At 45.3% G+C, this 20,813-nt stretch overlaps 5 protein-coding genes across 8 annotated transcripts; 2 read left to right on the top strand and 3 right to left on the bottom strand.

Moving 5' to 3' along the window:
* Nucleotides 1-89: 89 nt before the first annotated feature.
* On the top strand, nt 90-3,499 carry LOC111070145 (zinc finger protein 271). The gene is made up of 5 exons (XM_022360489.2): nt 90-312; nt 373-788; nt 863-1,787; nt 1,847-2,425; nt 2,491-3,499. The coding sequence occupies exons 1-5, from the start codon at nt 175-177 to the stop codon at nt 3,235-3,237; spliced, it is 2,805 nt and encodes a 934-aa protein (XP_022216181.2). The 5' UTR covers nt 90-174; the 3' UTR covers nt 3,238-3,499.
* Nucleotides 3,500-3,641: 142 nt separating this feature from the next.
* LOC111069921 (stabilizer of axonemal microtubules 1) lies at nt 3,642-5,771 on the bottom strand. 2 transcript variants are annotated; one of them, XM_022360148.2, is made up of 4 exons: nt 5,593-5,771; nt 4,565-5,540; nt 4,037-4,499; nt 3,642-3,970 (listed from the first exon to the last, which is right to left on the bottom strand). In XM_022360148.2, exons 2-4 carry the CDS (start codon nt 5,528-5,530, stop codon nt 3,912-3,914), a joined length of 1,488 nt encoding a protein of 495 aa, XP_022215840.1. In that variant the 5' UTR covers nt 5,531-5,540; nt 5,593-5,771; the 3' UTR covers nt 3,642-3,911. The 2 variants fall into 2 exon arrangements, with proteins under 2 accessions (XP_022215840.1, XP_022215839.1); XM_022360147.2 differs by having other exon boundaries at nt 4,565-5,536.
* On the bottom strand, nt 5,601-16,148 carry LOC111069920. Of its 3 annotated transcripts, none has more exons than XM_022360145.2 (4): nt 15,405-16,148; nt 7,108-8,531; nt 6,799-7,050; nt 5,601-6,733 (listed from the first exon to the last, which is right to left on the bottom strand). In XM_022360145.2, exons 2-4 carry the CDS (start codon nt 8,524-8,526, stop codon nt 6,605-6,607), a joined length of 1,800 nt encoding a protein of 599 aa, XP_022215837.1. In that variant the 5' UTR covers nt 8,527-8,531; nt 15,405-16,148; the 3' UTR covers nt 5,601-6,604. The 3 variants fall into 3 exon arrangements, with proteins under 3 accessions (XP_022215837.1, XP_022215836.1, XP_022215838.1); XM_022360144.2 differs by lacking the exon at nt 15,405-16,148 and adding an exon at nt 8,645-8,753; XM_022360146.2 differs by lacking the exon at nt 15,405-16,148 and adding an exon at nt 8,604-8,696.
* An 80-nt stretch (nt 16,149-16,228) lies between these two features.
* On the top strand, nt 16,229-16,985 carry LOC111069922. Its single transcript, XM_022360149.2, has 2 exons — nt 16,229-16,335; nt 16,396-16,985. Exons 1-2 carry the CDS (start codon nt 16,266-16,268, stop codon nt 16,944-16,946), a joined length of 621 nt encoding a protein of 206 aa, XP_022215841.1. The 5' UTR covers nt 16,229-16,265; the 3' UTR covers nt 16,947-16,985.
* On the bottom strand, nt 16,904-19,832 carry LOC111069919 (nuclear pore complex protein Nup93-1). The gene is made up of 4 exons (XM_022360143.2): nt 19,417-19,832; nt 19,168-19,354; nt 17,721-19,099; nt 16,904-17,654 (listed from the first exon to the last, which is right to left on the bottom strand). Exons 1-4 carry the CDS (start codon nt 19,575-19,577, stop codon nt 16,988-16,990), a joined length of 2,394 nt encoding a protein of 797 aa, XP_022215835.1. The 5' UTR covers nt 19,578-19,832; the 3' UTR covers nt 16,904-16,987.
* Nucleotides 19,833-20,813: the final 981 nt, after the last annotated feature.

The raw sequence follows: 20,813 nt of genomic DNA, 5'->3' as shown, positions 1-20,813 counted from the left end.
CGAGTATTTTTGAACACCCTCCCTAGGTCGTACACCATGCGTATGCGTCTTTAGTATCGATAAACTGGTAAATAATATTGTCCAGGTATATCGGTATACTACTTGATAATTTACTTTATTCCTGAATTTGCACATAAAAAACCTTAGAAACGAGAAAAAACTTAACATTCTATAATGAAGCTGCCGGTAATTTGTCGGACATGTGATGCGACAGATGCCGATAATCTTTTGAAACTGGCCACTCCCACGAAGAAGTACCCAGACAAGTTGCTTGCGGACATCTTGAGCGAACTCACAGCCATTAATATTAATGTAAGTTGTTCATATGTATCTATACAAATCTATAAACTATGTTTTCAATATCTTTTCCAGCTGGACACATCTTCTAACCAGAAGCTTCCACAGTGTTTGTGTAGCAGTTGCACAAAGAAATTGATTGGTGCCTATTGCTATGTAAGGCAATGCAAGGCCGCAAATGATCTACTGCTGAAGCACATAAAAAACGGTACTGATTGCTTGCAAGAAACGCCCATGGAGCTATGTGCAGAGCAGCATGTGATGGTAAAACTAGAAACGGAGGATGAGGATGGAGGGAAAACTGAAACAAACATAAATTGCTCTCGGTTATCTGAAATTGTCCCGGCAGAGAGTCCAGACGAAAAAGATTTCAACAACAAGAAATCTGTTGATCCTCTAATAATGATCGATTCTGTCAAGCAGGAAACAGTGCAGGCCAGGATAGAAAATCATGTAGATTACGAAGCCGTGTCGGACTTTGAGGACGAAGAGTATGTAGCAGATACTGTCCATCTGATGTGCTGCCTTCTATAATGTAATATAACGGAACTTCTATGTTTTGCAGCTCACTGGATAACTTGCCACTGGGACAGCGCATGCTTAAATGGAAGACGGGAAATGGCGATTCCTTGCGAAGTCTGAACCTGTCTCTTTACCAGTGCAATGAATGCCCAAAAAACTTCAAACGAGCCGATTATCTGAAACGACATCGAATCAGGGCTCATAAGCCAGAATCCAGCTGGTTCTCCTGTTCACTTTGCATCCGGAAGTTCAATAGCAGTGAGGCCTTGGAAATGCATCTTAAAGTACATCGAAATCCCAAGCGCTCGGGCAATATAAGTGAGCATAAAAAGGCAAAGTCTGTGGATCTAAATCTATGCAAACCTCATGGATACAAGCTCATCGAATGCATGATCTGTCAGAGTCAGTACAACAAGATTGCGGATCTTCGACGCCATTTGGAGGAGCATCCGGAAATTATTACCTTGGGAGTGCGCCCGAATATGGAACCCAATGAGTTGGCCGAGTTGTTATATCCCGATGCCAAGGATGTAGGCGAGGATCAATTAATTGATATGATTCGCAAAGATTTGGCAGGGGGGATATATCATCGCTTTTATTCAATAACTAATCAGTGTGGTTATGAAATGAACCTGGACAGCTCTGACACTGATAGTGAGCTGGACGAGCCCGAAGATCAACAAAGGAAGCGAAAAACTAGAAAGGCGCATTACAGCTGCGAGCTGTGCCTACAGAGGTTTACCAGGAAGTATCAACTCTACGATCATCAGCGTCAGACGCACAGCTGGTCCGAAGCACCTCATGTTTGCGGCCGATGCGATGGGCGCTTTGTCAGCTTGCAAATGCTAAGGCATCATAATGAGTCGCAGTGCAGAAATTCGCAAAAGCGTTTCCTTTGCCACAAATGCCCACTGCGGTTCCGGTGGAAGCACAACCTGAGAGCACATTTCCGAGAGCACCGAATCACTGTAAGCCCCTCAAAATGATATTCCTTATTTTATGTTATGTATGTATATGCTGCTTACAGAATCAAACCTTTGAATGTTCCGAATGCAAGCGTGTTTTTGACAAGAAAAAATCCCTGACTGTTCATTTACTCAGCGCCCATGCTGAGGAATCGAAGCTCATTCCGTGTCAGTGGTGTACGCGCAAGTTCTATCGGCGTGACTACCTAGTGAAACATCTAAAGCGGCACGGACTCAAGGAGCAGGACATTCCATTGGCCGAGACCCTGATAGCAGCCACATCTAAGCGGAATGGATCCAAGCGCATTACCTGCAAAATTTGCGACCTGCATTTTGACCGCATCATAGATTTGCGTGCCCACATTCAAATGGAACTAAAGCTATCTCTATCGCACCATAGCTACGAGTCCCCGCAAAACTACTCTATAACCAATGAATCCGGCTTCGAGATGCAGCTTGAAGATTCGGAAACAGAGGACGAAATACAGCCTGGGCCCGACAACCATCCTCTCTACGTCTGCGAGCTTTGCAGTGTCCAGTGCAAGCGCAAATTCGAAATGATTCAACATCAACGGACCATGCACCGCTTCGACAAAATGCCTCATGAGTGTGATAAATGCGTTTTTAAGTGTGTTTCCAAGGTGTGTTTTTTGGTCTAAATATGTAGCTAGTGTGTAATTTCATTTCTCAATGCTATTTATTTTAGAATATCATGGATCATCATCTTCTATGGCAATGCAGCAGCACAGAGAAGAAGCATTCATGCAGCAAGTGCACCTATAAATTCATGTGGCCTGAGAATCTGGATAAGCACGTGCGCCTCCAGCATAGCGAAGTCTCCGAAATCACCAAAGCAGCCAAGCCGACAAGTGGTCTTGTCGATGATGCCACAGAGGACGGAGTCCAGCTTCTGCAATGCCCGCACTGTGATCGCACCTATCAAATGAAGTCGCGATTGAACAACCACATTCGGGATGTTCATGTAAACGGAGATCGAAAGCGCAAGGATGCGATTAAGAGATTCCTTTGCTCGCTTTGTGGCAGAGAAACGCGGTCGGCTGCTGCTCTGGTTACCCACATGCGACGGCACACCGGCGAGAAGCCCTTTAAATGTGATCTATGTGAAATGGCTTTTCCGAGACACTCGGAGATGGCTTCGCATCGCAGGATGCATACGGGGGAGAAACCATTCCACTGCACAGTTTGTGGCAAGGATTTTGCCCGTTCCGACAAACTGACGCGGCACATGCTCACCCACAGCGGATTGAAACCGCACAAGTGCACGTACTGCGAGAAGAGCTACCGGCAAGCGAAGGATCTGAAGCTCCATTTGCAACAGCACACAGGCGAATGTCCATTTATCTGTGGCACGTGTGGCGAACGATTTATACAGAACATAACTCTGGAGAAGCATCGCCTAATGCGCCGCCATTTCGATTGGAGTTTGCCATAAATGAATAATTTAAAAATAAATGCATAATTTATTGTACAGATCTCTGCTGACCCGCACGTGTCTCAATCGTGACCAAACAATGTGATTTTTGTAGGTCCCAATCATGATTTCAACCGACGAATTTCAAAAACCATCCTTGATAAGGGCCCCCTCAAGAATATTTTTCCGAACACAGGAAGTCATGTAACGCCCAGATCGGCAGAGAAAATTTTCTTGAAAAATTCCACCGATCGTTTGAATGCATCAAGGACAATTTTGCCTAGCTTTTCGTGATCAAGAGAGTCCTAAAAAAAAAAAAGGAGCATCCAGGAGACCAGTGACAAAAAACAACTGTTTACTTTAGGGGCTATTTATTGGCACCCGTGGTTCTGTATATATATATATATATATATATATAAATATAAATATATATACACTTTAACTCGCAAAGCAAACAATTAACACTTGCAATTTTGGGTAGCGGCCATCGGACCAGAGCATATCGGCAAAATAGTTGTGGGTGTGTGGTGTGGCGAAAGTTCTTTGGCAGTTCCTGTGGGCTGCAATAAGCTGCCATTGGGCTGCTCAAAAAATGAAAGTGTCCATAGAGCCGGACCTGGATTACAATTTTTTTTTAACATTTAACATAGAGAATGGGCGGGACGTTAGGAGAGCAATCAAAATGTACTTCCTGCTTAACAAATGCCAGCTTTCGGGAAGCAACCAGCATCGCCGGCGCCATTTCCACAGGGTCCTGCAAAAGTTCAGTTTTAACCAGATGACAACACAAACCCATAGTCCAGAGCCCCTATCTACTCACCGCCACAACGCGAAAAAGCGCCCGGGGGCCCATAGCTAAGCTTCTGGATGGTGCACTTCTCAATGGGTCCGCTCGGACGACAGTAGGAGGTGTAACGAGCCCAGGGCAATGGCTCCTTGGGCGGAATGCAATTCGGCAAATAGCTCAGCTTGTATGTAGTACAGTTCTCCACTGGTCCCTCGTTGCGGCAGAACCCGGCTCTGGGTATGACGGCCTCTGGCCGCGGGAAGCAAGTTACATCTACTGGCATATACGACAGCTTGTTGACCGTGCAGCGTTCCATGGCTCCGCTGGGGCGACAGAAAGCCGTGGTCGGCATAATGGGAGATCGGCGCACGTGCGGCTTGGGCACAAAGTCGTGCTTCTGGGTGGTCATGGCGTACATGGGGCCATCGAAGCGCAGTCCATTTTCCATGGGCCGAATCGGGGGAGTGCGTTCTGTACAATTTGGCTGATAGGAGAGCTGAAGGAAGAATGGCAGGATAGGTATAGTATTACTATTAGAATTCGAGACTAAACTACACTCACCTTTTGTATGGTGCACCTCTCCAGCGGTCCGGTGGGTCGACAGAAGGTGTCTCTGGGCAAGATCGGCATCGGCTTGCTGCGAGAGGCATCGACTGGCATGTAGCTAAGCTTGTAGACGGTATTCCCGGCAGCGGGATCGTTGCCAATGAAACGTAAATTGGATACCGGCATCACTGGTGCCGTGCGTCCCGCATTACAGTTGGGCATGTAGCTCAGATTGTAGGTTGTACAAATGTTCTGGTATCGCGGTGGCACGCAGCGGATCTTGTCGGCCCAGGGAGTGGGCTCCTTCGCCGGCAGGCAAACCGGCATGTACGACAGCTTCTGTATGGTACAGCGCTCCAGCGGACCGCTCGGCTTGCAATAGTGCGATTCCTGCGGCATGGCCTTGGGCGGCGGATTCTGGCAGACATCGATCGGCATGTAGCTCAGCTTCTGAATAGTGCAGCGCTCCATGGGCGCGGACGAGGTGCAGATGGCCCCGGCCGGCTTGATCGGACTCCGCTTCACCACCCCTTTGGGCACGTAGTCGTGCTTTTGCGAGGTCATAGCGTAGATGGGTCCCTCGAATCGTAGCCCACTCTCCATGGGCTTGATGGGCCTGGTACGCTGTCCAGGGCAGGGCGGCATGAACGACAGCTTCTGCACCGTGCACTTCTCGAGTGGCGCAGTGCTGGCGCGGATCTGAGAGCACGGCAGGATTGGACGGGCTCGTAAGTTGTCTCCGCAGTTGCCGTAGTAAGAGCGGCGGTAGATAGTATCCGTGTCCAGAGGCGCCGTCGAACGCATGAAGTTGGAAACCGGCAGAATGGGTCTGACGCGAGCCGGCTGCTGGTAGCAGCAGCCGTTGTAGTCCCCGCAATCACATGGCGGGCACGTCGCATTGGGTGGACAGGGCGTGAAGTCAGTGGGCGCCTGGCAAGGATCGCACACGTTGGGGCAGTATGTGTTGCAATCGCCCGACATTGTGGCCTGCCTTCAAACTCGATTTGGTAAATATGCTGATGATCGTCGAAATGGGAACTTACAGCTTGTATTTTTGTTGCACTCGATGCTAAATGCTGACGAAAACGTGGCACTTGTCAAAGGAAATAATTTTGCGTGCTCGAGCGGAGAACAGTTGTTGATCACACTTAAAACATCCGAAACGACTAAAAAATAATTTTGTTCAGATATTCACGACGAATGTGTTACACACAGACTGGGGATACATGTGGTTATGAGAAATGGGCACTAGTCGAGGCTGACGTCTGGGGGCCAGGCAACGTAGTTATTGAAATTGAAAATATTGTTGTCCAGGTTTGTAAACAGCGTTTATTTCAATATATTTCCTTCGTAGCTGGGATATAGGATATTCATATATATCATAAGCTGGGCGAGGCCTTGGCCTTCCACTCTCTAGAACATGCGACTAGGACAGATATAAGCAAAGACAGAATCTACTCCAGGCATCCTTCGAGCACGTGAACGTAATAATAATACATAGAATCAAAAGGTTTGAACCATCAATTGGAATCGATTAAGGTGCGTCTAGTTAGGCTAAGCGTCTAACTAAACCCGATTTAAATAATTAAAAATTAATAGAAATTCATGTAAAATATAACTTATTTACAATGGTGTTTTTCTCTTTGTGTGCTCTATATTGGGGTATACAATGGGGTATAGGGGTATGGACGCTGGGCAAATACTTCAAATTCAAAGATCGGCAAACAATCAACTAATACGTAAACATCGAATCATCCATTTAACAAACAATTATAATCGCGGGCTAAGAATAAAATCAATCATTCAATCCAGTGTATAAGCTGGAAATCTTTCGATTGGTCCCATTAAAACATTTCTGGGGTGTAGCTTAAAGATAGTTCTCTCTTATCTTATATCATATAATCTGTTTCGAATATAGCAAAAATACAATTTTATAATATAATTCTGTAATCTGTAATATGTGTGTGTATGTGTGTATATGGTTCAGTTCGCTTCACTCCTATCGACATTTTTATCATGTATACATTATAGAACTAGGGTTCGGGTTCAGCTCCTTTAAAGAGTCGGCAGGTTGTCGGGCACTTGCTCCAGGAAATTGGCCGGAAACTGACCCTGCCGCCCTCCCGCCTCACCGAACAGCCACTCCTCGTTTATCCTATAAAGCACTGTGACCAGTTCGTTCTCCTATTAAGCAAGGGATCAGGCTATTAAGGACATACCAAGAATAATCATCGCTGTGGAATATTTACCTGCAAAGACAGATCTCCTTCGACCTCGCCGGGGAAATGATATAAACAGAGCGCAGTTAGCTCATGTTGTGGCTGCTGCTGCTGCTCTGGTTGTGGATATGATTGTGACTGTTGGTAGTTTGAGACACCAGCACCCAAGGGCACTTTGATGTCCACATAAGTGACCGGGAAAATACCCTCGCAGCCGGAGCGCGTGCGTCCTCGCATCCATTCAGGCGTGGGCTGTTCCATCAGATAGATTTTCTCGTTCTCCTGCAATAGTCCTTGAGTCAGATGGTATAAATACTTGTGGCGTCCTCAGATACTTACCCTAAAGCTAAGATCGCCCTCTTCGACACCGTCGAAGTCGTATAGGGCTATGGCGTAAGGATTCACCTCCTCCTCCACGTAGCCCGAGCAGCCGTTGCTCAGGGCCATGGCATCCACTCTGCCCGCAATCACGTCCAGCATCGAGATTCCTGCCGCTGCACTGCCCACAGATGGTGGCAGTGGTGGCGGAGCACCCTTGGGCATAGGCGGAGAAGGTGGGTTGAAGGCACCTCCGTAGCCGGGCGGCATTCCACCGACGAACGGTGGAGCCCTGGGTGCCTTCGGCTTCTGCGATATCTTCGGCTTGATGATGGTGGGCATGGCCAGCGACTGTGTGGGGGGCAGTAGGCTTTTGCCGTTGCACAATGGATTATCTGAAGTGCGGACGTGATGGTACGTCTGGTACGTCTGTCGCACCGCTGCCGAGCCGAAACTGTCGACCGCGCTATGACCAGCACTGTCCACCGACTCCCAGGGATCGAGCGGACTCTGGGTGGCTGGTCGGGAGCGGTGGAAGTCGTCCTCGAACCCGCTCTCCGGCTGCGAGACGCTGCCGTTGTTGGGTGAACTAAAGTTGCTGTCCGAGCTGAAGCTATCGACACTCACGCAGTCGCTGTTTGACTTCTGCGTGAAGGTGGGCGACGACGGCGGCGAGTCGAAGCTGATGAGCTGTCCCTCAACCGCAGCCCCATTGCTGGTCGTGTGAGAGTAGTGAGCGCTGCTGCTGCTGCCCGTTGTGGTAGTGGTGGTGGTGGTCGCCGTGTTCCAAGCAGCGTTCCAATCCATGTTGCTGAGACCCCCACTGCCCGACGATGCACTATGGGATAACGTCCCGGCATGGCCGCTGCTTAGGCCGTAGACACGATTCTGCACTGCGGCCTTGGAAGCAGCAGCCGCTGCCGTAGACGAAGTCTTTTTGCGGTGGAAGATGTTGGAGATGAGGTTACCCCCACCACCGGCCGACGTCGCTGATGTGCTTGTAGCGGCAAGCTTCTGCCCATTCACCTGCACCTGCACCTTCGGTGGTGGCGGTCGCGGCGGTGGCATCTTCCTTAAGTTGCCATTTCCATTACCAGCAGCTCCCCCACCTCCAAAGGGATCGTCGTCCCAGTTGGTGGTCGGCGTATACCGCGCATGGGGGAACTTTCGCGTGATGCTGGAGCCCGTCTGCTCCGCAAAAAGATTGTTGTTGGATCTTTTGTGCTGCGCATTCAGTGACTGCTGCTGTAGCGGCCCCTTTGGCGGCGGAGGGAGCTTAATGGTCAACTTTTGGAGACTTCCGCTGGACGATTGCTGTTGCTGTAAGTGCTGCTCCTGGAGCTGCAGACGCAGCTGATCCAGGCTGGCATTCGCTCCAGCCGCGGCGCTCTGCCCACGTGATCCGGGCGGGGCCGGCGCTGGTCTCGATGGAATAGTCATGTCGCCTACAAAAGGAAAGAACCATTAAAAATCTCATTAGATATTCAAAATTCCCAACTATTAGGGGGATGCGGTACTGGGAGAAGTGGGGCTACTGGAGTCGTGTGGAATTGTGGACCTTTATCTGGGTCCACGAGTCTCCGAGGCACTATTCTACTCAACAATTTTCTCAAATAAATCCGAATAAAATTTAGCATTTTTCTATGTTTGCTTTGTTTTTGGGGAATTATGTGAAAACTGTACGTTTATGAAAGGCATGCCAATTAAAACAGTCTAAGTCCTTCTTGATTGTTGTGCATTTTAATAATCAGACATACTTGGAATATATCCAATTTGTTGCCACCCCCATGGCATGCCATTCCACACGAGAACTGTATATAAAACAAGATATGAATTTCGGCTAGCAGCCCGCATGATAAGAGACTTATGGCCAAAACCTGTAGATAAAATAGCTTCAGGCATAAAGAAAACAACAAGTGGCATTAGAACTGGTAGAATCGAATGATTCATCCGCCATTTTCGAGTAAAAATCAGTTTTAATGAGAACTATCATAAAAGAGGGTTACCTCCTTCGTCTATCAGCAATATTATAGGTACAGAGCACGCGATAATCTAAAGATCGCTAAAATAATATAATTATAATTATAAAACGAGAAGGAACGTGTGAGTCGCTTCTGGGGACGCGACTCTACTTATACCCGTACTCAGTCTGTATATACATTTTTGAGCTAATGATTTTTTAGAATTAAAAAAAAAAAAAATTTTACATTTTACATTTTTTTGCTACATCTGTTATCTACATCTACATCTACAATGTATATTCCACATCTAACATGTAGATTGTACATGTACCATTTATATTCTACATCTCCTCCGCTAGGGGTTGCTCGCGCACTGAACGCGGCAGAGTGTGCGGCGAGAAAGAGAATCAGTAGCGTCAGCAGCGCTGGAGAAGGAGAGGGAACCAACAGAAAATTCATTTCTTCATTCTGGCTATAATTATGATCCGATCTGATTCAGATTCGGCAATCTGGTAGATATGGGCATTCTCTACGATACTGCGTTTTTAGTTTTATCGTATCTTTAAAAATGTGCCTGCCACAGATTTTCGTTCTTTGTGGGGGCGGAAGGGGGCGGGGCGAATTTTTGAAATACACTTGTAGCAGTGGGATATCACATGAGTCTGGAAACCAAATTTGGTTGCCCTAGCTCTTATAGTCTCTGAGATCTAGGCGCTCATCGAGACAGACAGACAGACAGACAGACGGACAGACAGACATAGCTATATCGACTCGGCTATTGATGCTGATCAAGAATATATATACTTTATGGGGTCGGAAAATTTTCCTTCTCTGCGTTACACACATCCACTTTTACCACAAATCTAATATACCCCTTAACTCTTTTTTGAGTACGGGTATAAAAAACCACCCATCACCCCATTTATTGTTTTGTTTTTAATTCACGATACAGAAGAAGGAATTTAAAATAAATAAAACGTCATCTCATTCAGATAGAGATCCTCATCATCCCAGTACAAATCCACGCCCACAAAGTCTCTATCTTTTGATTATTGTGGTTCGACTTGTGGTTCTCTGATATCAGAGAAGAGTGCAGTAGTTGCCTACTGCTTCATGCCCCACTTGCGACAGACTTCTCTCGGAGCGTTTCGGTGCCCGGCACATGACGGAACCGAACCCAAGCTGTACAGCATCTCTGAGAGAGCGCACAATAGCTATGGGAAATATTGGAGCACAATGGGGCATTGATAACAAGAGCCGCCCGCTGGAGGGAATAAAAAAATATTAATATTCTTATCAGAATATTGTATGTCGCAAAAAAGTATTGGGCCTCTGCTGGATACAATATTGGAATGTTTCATTCATTAGAAATACGTTTAACAGACGGTCGCCATTCAGAGGAATAGATAGATGATGATGCTCCTCCCAAAACCAGTTGTGGCGTCTGCTTGGGATTGACATTCCCCGTGCGTCATTTGGATAGAATTCCCCAAAGTGCGTTCACGAGAAATATGGACATGCTCTCGTATCTAAGGGAGGGAGGCATTTCCGGAATCTGGCACAGTATACAATTCTACGCAATTCGGTATCCGCCTCTTGGGGTAAAATGGGATCGGGGGGTGTATTACGAGTGGGGAACATAATAAAGTCTTAACATATCGCCAAGTAACGTTTTTTAATTACAGTAGATATTTGGAATAATTTTATTAGTATATATTTCCGCATGCTGAGCGACAAGTTCAAATTCAGTCTCCAATAAACACAACACTCCTCCAAGCACTGGTTCCGTTAAACATTTGATAATAACAAAGATAAGCCGGATTTGCTTTTGATCGCTAAAACTTTCAATTTTTCATCTGAATCCATATAGAAAACGATGAACACACCCAAGAAATAATCGCTTCAAATCAACAATCAGCAAGAGCAACGAGAGAAAGAAAACGAAAATAATGAGAGAACGGAAAGGCTGAATGAATGACGGATTGTGACGCTAATCGCCGACACGTTGCCACCGCTCAGTCCAAAAACAGAGCAGGGAGAACAAATAGTTACAGTTGCAATCTAATTAAAATCACCTTCAGAAATTGGTGATGATGGGTGGGCAGGTGGCAGGGCGGTAGAGGCAGTACACCCACTACTCATACCCACCCATCCCACAGAGGCACGTTCATGTACAGTGCGATGGTTTGGATTCTGAATGCCAATTTAATCATTTGCTGGCGTACTCCCCTGCCTTCACCACCTCTTATGTATGTACATGTATACATATGTATGTACATACATATATGTACATATGTCTGCTGTGAAGAGAAAACCAATCCTAAACAGACACACAAATACAGTGAGAACTCGTGTGTCCCCAGCACTACTGCCCGCCGCATGTGGCGTCAGTAAAATTGATCAAATAATTATAAATTATAAATCCTCTTTAATCGCTGATGATTGTGCAGAAGGAAATCTAAATAGAGATGGAATGGGAATATTATGTACATATGCACTTCTAATCAAGATGAATCAATTCTTAAAATAATAGTTTATGAAATGGTCATCCGCATCTTTTGCCATACGTTTCAATAGAGAAAGGCGATTTCATTGAGCTCAAGATGAGATCAGAGTTACGCTCCCTTCTCTCTTCTCTGTTTTTCTTTATTCTATCAGTTCCTCCTCTTACTAATGATGATATTCTTTCATTTTGTATACGTAGTAAAGTGTTCTACAGTTTGTTGATCTTTTGTGCTGAAGTATACGAATTTTCGATAAAGCCGAAACTTTAAATAGGCTGAATAACCCCAATACTGTGGTGTTGGAGTTTTAATCAAGGCTATTGTCGCAATGTGGTTGTATTTCGATGGTCCAAGTTCAAGTGATAACAGGATGTTTGAGTCAATGATAAGAACCGGTTTTTCCTGGGGCCAGAGGGGAGGGAGTGTAGCGTGTGGCGGGGGGTGTCTCCCAAGTACTATTTGTGAGAAAATAACATTAAGATGTGAAAATTCTGTTTTGTTTTTTTTTCATTTTTTTGGTTATTTCATTAAACAATATGATTGGCTAACTGATTTCTATTGAAAATATTGGAGGAAGCTTCAATGAGTTGACAATATCTCTACTAAGTGTGTGTGAGTGGGGTGTGGTTTTATGAGAAACACTTGGAAGTGGCCACTTTTTACGCTTGCTGTGGCTAGATGACCGCACGTTCGGAGCAGACTCTCACAAACAATGGGGGGAGATGGCAGAACAAAAGAAAGTTACAAAGTGCGTGTATGTGTGTGGGGTGGAGCTGCTGGCTGATATGCTCTTCCTCTCCCCAACGATCAAAGTAAGAGCAAAGTGAGAGCGCCACGACAGCGGACAGACGATATTAATTATCGAATAAAACGGAATGAAAAGGAAAGAGATTATGGCTTAAAAATTGCATTTGAAATAGCGATTTCCATGCTCCATTTTAATTAATTTGTTTTGTACGCTCAGCGCTCTACTTTCTGTGTTTCTCCTCCAATTTCCGAGCAATTCCGTTGGCAGTTCGACATTTTTATAGAATGTTGGCACCCTTTGAGACGACCTTGAAAGGTTTTTTTTACGTTACAAAGATAACGAGACAGAAGCTAAAGTCTTTATAGAATACATATTGCGACTATAGGCAACCCGCTTCCACAGCACATAAATATTTTCATATACATATCGATTTTCCGGCGTATGCCAAAAACTTAAACTACTTTAATGGGTCCAACAGCTCTTGAAGTCGCTATGATCCGATGCACAGACGAGCATGGATAGACTGCAATAGACTACAATGACACACAATGGCAATACAAAGGGACGGTCACAAAGCGTTCCATTGACCGCTCCTTGACCAAACGTAACCTTACACGCTAGAGAGGCGGCTCTTCGAAGCCCCATCTGGCGTAAAAATAGCAAACGGGAGAGCGAAACCACATCAGAGGCGTCCAACGCAACAGCGCCACATCAATAACCACGCGAAGGCGAAGACGACAGACAACAGACGGCGGACGTAGGCACTGCGTAGCGCCGATAAAGCCAATTGAATTTATTTCCACGAAATACAAGTTGAAATTAACATCAGTATAAAAAACTCGCTACAATTTTTGCCAATCGGTTGGAGTATTATTTTTTGACCTGCCGCCGAAAAAAAACATACATATGTACATATGTAATATGTACTCGCACAGATGATGGGAGTGGATGGAACGTGCCCCAAAGAGATAATGAGTTATGGCTCGCGATGCGTTTGTAGAATTAAAGCAAATTAAAGAGAATAAAAACCAAAATCATTCAATTTACGTTAAGTCTTTGACTCGAGCGGGAGATGGAGATAAACGCTTTCTTTGTGAGTGGCTTTGAGATTAAGGTTCCATTGAGTTAAGAATCTATTAATTTTATTCTAAATCAATGGGCAGAGGGTTTTTTACCCAATTTATTTCGGTAAATGAACCCTCCTAATGTTACCCCAAGAAGCAAACGTAAGAGTGTATAGGCACAGCTTAATTCTGGCGTCACAACAATATAAGCAAATACATATCTACAAATATTTAATCATCAAATTTAGCATTTAACACAAGCGGGCAAAACGAGACACAACCACCAAACATTGACATGGGCCGATCTCCGCTTCCCCCCAGATCTTGTACTTCCCAAAACGGCGAAACATAATATAAAACCAACACAGGCAAATAGTTATATGAGCATTGCAGACGGGAAGTCTTAAAACAAGTCGAAACACTGAGAACTGGTTTGAATTTAAATTTGAGTAAGCATTGTATTTTTGTAAAGATTATTTGTTTTAAAGATTATTTTATCCTTCAAAAGCCACAAACGAGTATTTTAGAGTTTCTACAGCTTCGATTCGAAGCTGGCCCAAGTTTTATTCTTTCTTTTCTCCTTTTCTCACTGAGGGAAAAGCCCCGTTTAGAACTAGAAAAATGAAGGAGGATGAAAAAACCGTTTTAGAGGTGAAATAAAAATTGGCTAAATCCACCGCACCATTCGGCATTGTCAGCACGTTTCTCGGTGCGTCGTGCCTTAGCTTATTCTCTGTTTTTCCAGCTCATGCATTTCATTCTATAACTTATTAGCATGCATTCGTACATATGTGTGTATCTATGTATGTATGTATGTATGTATGTATGTATGTATATGAACATGGTACGAACGAGTATATGAATGCATTTTTCATGCATATAAGTTCATACATACATATGTATGTACTTTTTTCTTCCAGTAGCAAATTCTAAGCAAACAATGCGATCTAAAATTGCACGTTCGACCACAAAAACTTAACATGAAGAGCTGCTGCATCAGAGAGTGCGAGCTTGTTATTCTCTCTTGCTCACTCACTCTCTCTCTCTCTGTTGCGTAGCACGCAATGTGAAGAGGGCATTTGACGAATGTGGGTCAAAGTTGAATACAATCAAAGCTGAAAGCTTACGAACTTGAATGTGTATTTAATGTGCCAGTATAAGTGCATTTAAAAAAGTTCCAGATCTTCAGAGAAAAATGTTCTTTTGAAGGTAAATATTGAAAGTTCCATTGTTGAATGCATTGCAATGCAATGAACATAAAGAACAAAAATCATACGAGTCGATACTCAATTCGAATGTAATCACTGATCTAGTTCGTTTCGCGAGAGCGAGCAAGCTGGAGAGTGCACATATCCAGCAAACACCCCCCCCCCCCCGCCCCCACAAAACCCACCACCAAGACTTTTTGAAGAACTTTATCTCGAAGCAGTGGCGAGGGATGAACGACATGTGCCGATCGGATGGAGTCACTGGCATGGAAAGTGAGGCAAAACAGTAAACGCAACACACCTGCTGCACCTGAAAGTGACAACACAAAAATTAAATTCCTTTGGCTCTGGACGGAGTGTGTCTAAAAAGAGTGAAAGGGTGGCTTGTATAAGGAAGAGCTTTAGACAAACAAGTGCACGGCAAAGATGGAGCGATTACATACATATGCATGCACTCATACTCATACATATCTACATACAAACATATATATGTACATATCCATAAATGTCACTGAATTCCTTATCGCTGAGGCGTGAAACAAACAGTCGGGAAACTAACGTAGCATATCTGGTTTATGCAACAACTAAAAGTCTCTTCTCGTATTACCAACCCCACGAACAGCACACAGCTCAGGCAACCAGGCAAACATTTAATTAATTAACAAATGCGACCTTGACAGGAATTTCAATCAAGCAAATAGCCTGAATAAACGTTACGGATTCAATAAATATATATGCAAAGGTATGTATGACCAAGTTAAGAGGGAGCAGATTGCACCAATCTTCAATGAGTCGAGCCGTATTAAAATGCCATTGTAGAGCGAGTAACTAACCTTTTCAAGATCCGCAGATGACTTTGATGTGACTCTCTTTTTGGTTGATGCGCTGTAAATGATGTGTTGCCAGGGATCAACGAACAGAACCGTCAATCTTCCAGTCCAGTTTTGGACCAAAAATGACTAATGCCTCTGCTCACGCACACGAGCACACGAACAGTAACACTCACACAGCACACCGTGTCCAAGCTTAGTTAAACGGCATCAACTTTGCACTTCTGTCTTTCCCTCTCGCTCTCCCTCTTCTGCTTTCAAGGTAGTTAATGAGTGTGTGTGTGTGTGTGAGTATGACAACCACAACGCAGCCAAATAACAGCAGCTGCAAATGAAGGCAGGCCGAAAAACCGTTGTAGGAAGAGCGCCCTGCGACACAGCTGGTACAGGGACAATTGTCTGTCTGACTTTATTTTACTTTCGTTGCGGACGGCGCGTATTGCAAAATATGTAACTTTTGCTTAATACTTTTGTTTGATTACACGAACGCACACACACCAGGGAACACATTCCCATAGCAGAGAGGACAGCAAAAGCGAAATCTTTGAGCGACTTGTTCTCTGGTCCCGACACATTTGTGGCGCGACTAGTGATACCTATTAGCGTTACGCGCTTGGCTTGGCTTACTGGTATTCAAATTTATTTCAAATGGACGTTTGTTTTAACGAAATTTCTTTAAATTTATTAAACAATTTTTTTACGAGCGCGCACCAACTTGGTTTCAGTGTGACCGCGGATTTATTGAAAAACTTTACCTAAGTGACCCTCAGAAATACATTCCTCCGTCAAAAAAAAATTAAAAATACTAGAAAGTATACGTAATTTCTATAAAATAATCAAAAATACCATAAAAAGTATAAAAATATGCGAAACATATGTAAAAAAAAAACTGCGAACAAATTAAACGGAAAAGCGTCTCCAACGCTCTTTGTGGGTAGGTTGCTATTAGTTACTACTGCTAGAGGATATACTCTGATCAACATAAGATTTTCAGGCAGGTCTGAGGGACTGGAGCATGGCTCCGCAAAGAAAAAAATGTTGGTGCGAAAGTGCTGCATCAGGGATTGCATGACAAGATCGCCGCCCGATAGATTGCACTGTTTTCCCACAGAGCCGCAGTTGCGAAAAGAGTGGATAAAGCTGTGCAGGCCTAAAGATGGAATAAAATGGCACTTCATATGCGCCAGACACTTTCGTCCGAGTCTGCTGCCCAACAAGAACAGCAAATTGCCAAAACAAGCCTTCCCCGAACTGAATCTTGGCATTGACACAAAAGATCCTTTGGAATGCGGCTCACAGAGTGCAAAGTGTCTCAGGGGCGAGTCTGAAGATGTCGGAATCGACGAGGACAACTCGAAAGGGACTGATGGAATTGGAAGAGAGGCTGAATCATGTCCAAACTGCCAGGCAACCAAAAGCCTCAGCGAAGACATGCAGCAGCAGCTGGCTGCTGCTCGGCTTAAAATAGAAAAACTTAAGCTTCGGCTTAAAAATCATGAGTACACCGAAGAGGAGGAAGAGTACATTTTCATGCTGATGAAATAAATAGAGGAGAGATCTCCTATAGAGCTTAACATACTTTTATTCTAATGCATCATCAGCTCCAGCTGCATCAGACGTTTGTTGGTTTCGTAGGGCATACGGAAGGGCATGCTGGCGGCGAGATTGGACAGGGCTTTGGCCCGCACTCGCAACTTTTGGAACTGCATCTGATCCGAGTTACACATGCCCTGCATCAACTGGTTGTACTGGGTGAGTGTGATGTCCATGGCTGCCACCACCACGTCGGGGATTACCTTGATGACCTCTCCGCTGAGTTTCTTGATGTTGGTCAAACAGCCCTCCACATCATCCATGGTGTTCGGCATCAGCTTCGATGTGCGCTGCAGCTGCTCTAGAGCTAGGACTAGTTTGCCCTCATGATGGAGATCGAAGAAGACGAGTAAAAGCTGCAGCAGTACAAAGCTGCCCCTTATTTTGGGCTCCACTTCTATACGACGCGCTGCCAGGAGTTTGACAAATCGATTTGCCTCGTCCCTAAGACGGGCACGCTGTGATCCCTCCTGCGGCGACAACTGCACAACCTGTGCCAGCAATATGTTGAAGTGCTTCAGCGCGAGGTTGTAGTTGCCAGCCAACTCGTAAAGCCGCACAGCCATTTCAAAGCTGCCTCGGGCAACCAGCTCTTCTGCGACTAGCGAGGCCATGATGTTAGTGTCGAACTCCGGACAATCAAATTGGCGGAAAACTCCTCTGAAAGAGTAATTAGAGATGGTGAGATACTGATGGGTGGGGAACACGGAATAGACTCGAACTCACCCTGGAACCTCTTCGTCCGTATCGGTCATCCGCTGTCCGAATATCAAGTCGAAAATGCTTGTATCCAGCACGCCGCTGCACACCACCAGATCGCAGACGCAGGTCAGGAACATGTTTCGGCCCCTGGGATCTCGCAAGCAACGCAACGTAAAGTAGTAGTTAAGAGCCTCCGTCGTATCCGTACGCTCGAAACGCTGTGCATACAGCCGGACCAATCTCGTCAGATTGAAGCGGCGCAGTGGCTGCGGGTCGGCGACATCGATGGACAGCAACGGTTGCGAGACGCTGCGGGCTCCGCCCAGCACACCCAGCTCGTGAAGGGCAATAGCCATGTGGACGCCATGAACACGATGACCACTGCGGGCCAAGAACTCAATCGAGGCCTCAAAAAGGCCAACAAGAACAAGGGTTTTGAAATATACGTCAGTTTGGTTACTGGCATGGAAATGCTTTTCCCCATACTTCTCCAGAATCTCCGACTGAAGCCTGCTATATCCGGCGGCATCCCCGGGACGGAGCATCGCTAGCTTAATCCATAAATAGTCATCGATGGTCTTCGCCACCTCACCGTGCCCCTCGTTGGGGTCACAACCCAGGATGAAGCAGTACACTGCCTTCTTATATGCATCGGTGGAGTTCTTAATCTTATTGGCGTACTGCAGCTTCAGCTGTGTCTCTATCCTCGAATTGACGGCGCCCGCATTGCGATCCGCGATGACCTGGGCAAAGTCCTCGTAACTGGAGCCGGCTTCGTGCAGGAATTCCACAGCCGCCTCTGCTGCTCCACAGCGCATTGCATAGTAGACCAGGGGCCACAGTGGCTTGTCGTCCAACGTGTCAACTAGGCCAATTGTCTGCTGAGCGCTAAACCTATTAGTCACATATGCGCGTACCAGTTGATAGCAATTGCTAGAGTGGGCGGCCCCCACCAGGGTGCACATGTAGAGCTTGTAGCGTCTTTCGAGATAAGATTTGGCATTAATCACGAACTCGGGCCGTTGCTGGCGAATTTTTATGGGATCGCTGTGGAAGGGCTCGTTCACCTGCGTCACGGAAGCAACTGTTGACCACATGTCCACCAGCCGATCATCGCCAAAGCTGCTGGCCAACAGAGCGAACTTCTGCACAAGATTTGGGCGGTGGGCGCCCCTCAGCAGCAGTTCGTTATAGTGACGCAGCTCCTGGGCGTAGATAAGCTCCATCTGGCTGAGGCAACTGCTCGGCGGTAAGTTGGGATCGAGGGTAATGTGCTCTGGCAGCCGCTGCAGGTCAATTAGGTTCTGCGAGGGCCCAATTAGGGCATCCAGCAGCCGGGTTTTCTCCTCATTCCAAGTGCTGTTTAGATTGGCCCACTTCTGTTTACTCACCGTTTCACTGATCTGTTCAAGAAGCATGTTTGTGAATGGAGGAGGTGAGGAGCTTCAGCAGCAAAAGACACCGTACTCACATTTTTATTGGTATCCTCAATCACAGAAAGTATTGCGTTCTCGCGCTCGTTTTTCAGGAACGTGCACACATCCAAATTGTCAGACCCAACCACATCAACCGGCTCGAAGGTTTTGCGTGCATTGAGCGCCTCCAGCTTCTGGGTCAACTTGGGTAGATCTATGCCCTTGGAGCCGAGCAGTATATGCCTGCCGTAAAAGTATGATCAGCAAGGGAAATCGCTTAGGGTATTCCCAATTAGTTTACTAACGCTTGTATATCTTTGTTGCTGGATTGAGTGACGCGCGAGTGGAGCTCCGTGGTGGCCTGCAGCACCTGTTGGAGCGTACGCTCCACCTGGGGCAGCTCGTACTCTGCCTTGGCCTCATTTGTCAGGTTCTGGGCACGCTGCAGCAATGTATTAAAATCCATTTTGGAAGTAAAACTCTTTTTTTTTTGCCGCCAGTTTTGCCGCCAGGCGAAAATGTTTGCTTCTGAAAAAAATGGGCTGAAGAATATGGGCCCACCCAATGATTGATTGCAAGAACCCTTTCCTCGATTTTGATATTCGGAATAGGATTTACTAAATACTGAAGCCCGCAGCACTGATCATATAATTTTCTACGGAAAATTGATTCTTTCCTAAGAGATTTGCTAATTTGAAGTACTCATTAGCATTTGAATTTTCATAAAATAAGGTTTAATCAAATAAAGAAATTGTCTTTTGATGAAAAAGCATCAGCTTTTACATAGTAACTACACGCTAACTACACATTTCCTACAAATTAACTACATATACGACAGAACCTAGCGAGGAAATGTATACGTTTCAGAAAAAATTTTGCCACATAATGCGTTTTTAAAAATACGGGAAACAAGAAAATACTTAAAAAACTAGCGTCTAATATATTCGATATATATTTTTGCTTAGTATTCGATGTGGGCTGGAACATGGCTTTAAATGGCAATTCTACACGTTTTCTACATTGGTTCATAACGCGTCCTAAAAAAATCTGGAAAATACTAAAAATATACGGAAAAACAAATGGGTTTTGAGTATTTTTTGACCGTCAAAATAAACCGTAAACGAGTACTAAAAGCGTTGCCAGACTATGGCAAATGCTTCCATGGGAATGGCGATATGAGCGCGGGCGAATCCGTTAAAGCTGACACAATTTAAATGAACGATGGTGGTTGATAAGAAATATCTTAAGCAGCTGTTTCTCCATTTGCGATTTGAAACGACAAAGACAACGGCTGTATTGTATATTATATATGTATGTATATTATTTAAATAATTAAATTAAGTTTTGAGGGACATACATTTACATCCTATAACTACACGTTATATATCGATATCGAGATGCTGAGTTATTATATTATTTTGTTTGCAAACAACTACACGAATAAACGGTATCAACAGCAGCACTTTTTCTATTCTCTCTCGCTCTATAATTTTCTGGCCTCGCCTACCTTTGCGGAATGCAGGGAGGAGCTGGCAACTAGAACCAGGAGTCAGATTCGAATCGATCTCTTCGATCTATGTAGCACTTTAATTTTGTGTGAGAAAGTTTAGTATACAAATTGGGGCACCCACAAACACCCAGCCAGCATGTGCGTGTGTGTGTTAGTAGAGGTGTTTTGCGTGCTTTTCTGCAAGGTACACTC

This window comes from Drosophila obscura, unplaced genomic scaffold (assembly GCF_018151105.1).
Source record: "Drosophila obscura isolate BZ-5 IFL unplaced genomic scaffold, ASM1815110v1 contig_4, whole genome shotgun sequence".
Taxonomy (NCBI): domain Eukaryota; kingdom Metazoa; phylum Arthropoda; class Insecta; order Diptera; family Drosophilidae; genus Drosophila; species Drosophila obscura.
Note: the sequence above shows the minus strand (reverse complement) of the source record. Positions and strands in the feature narration are given on the sequence as shown.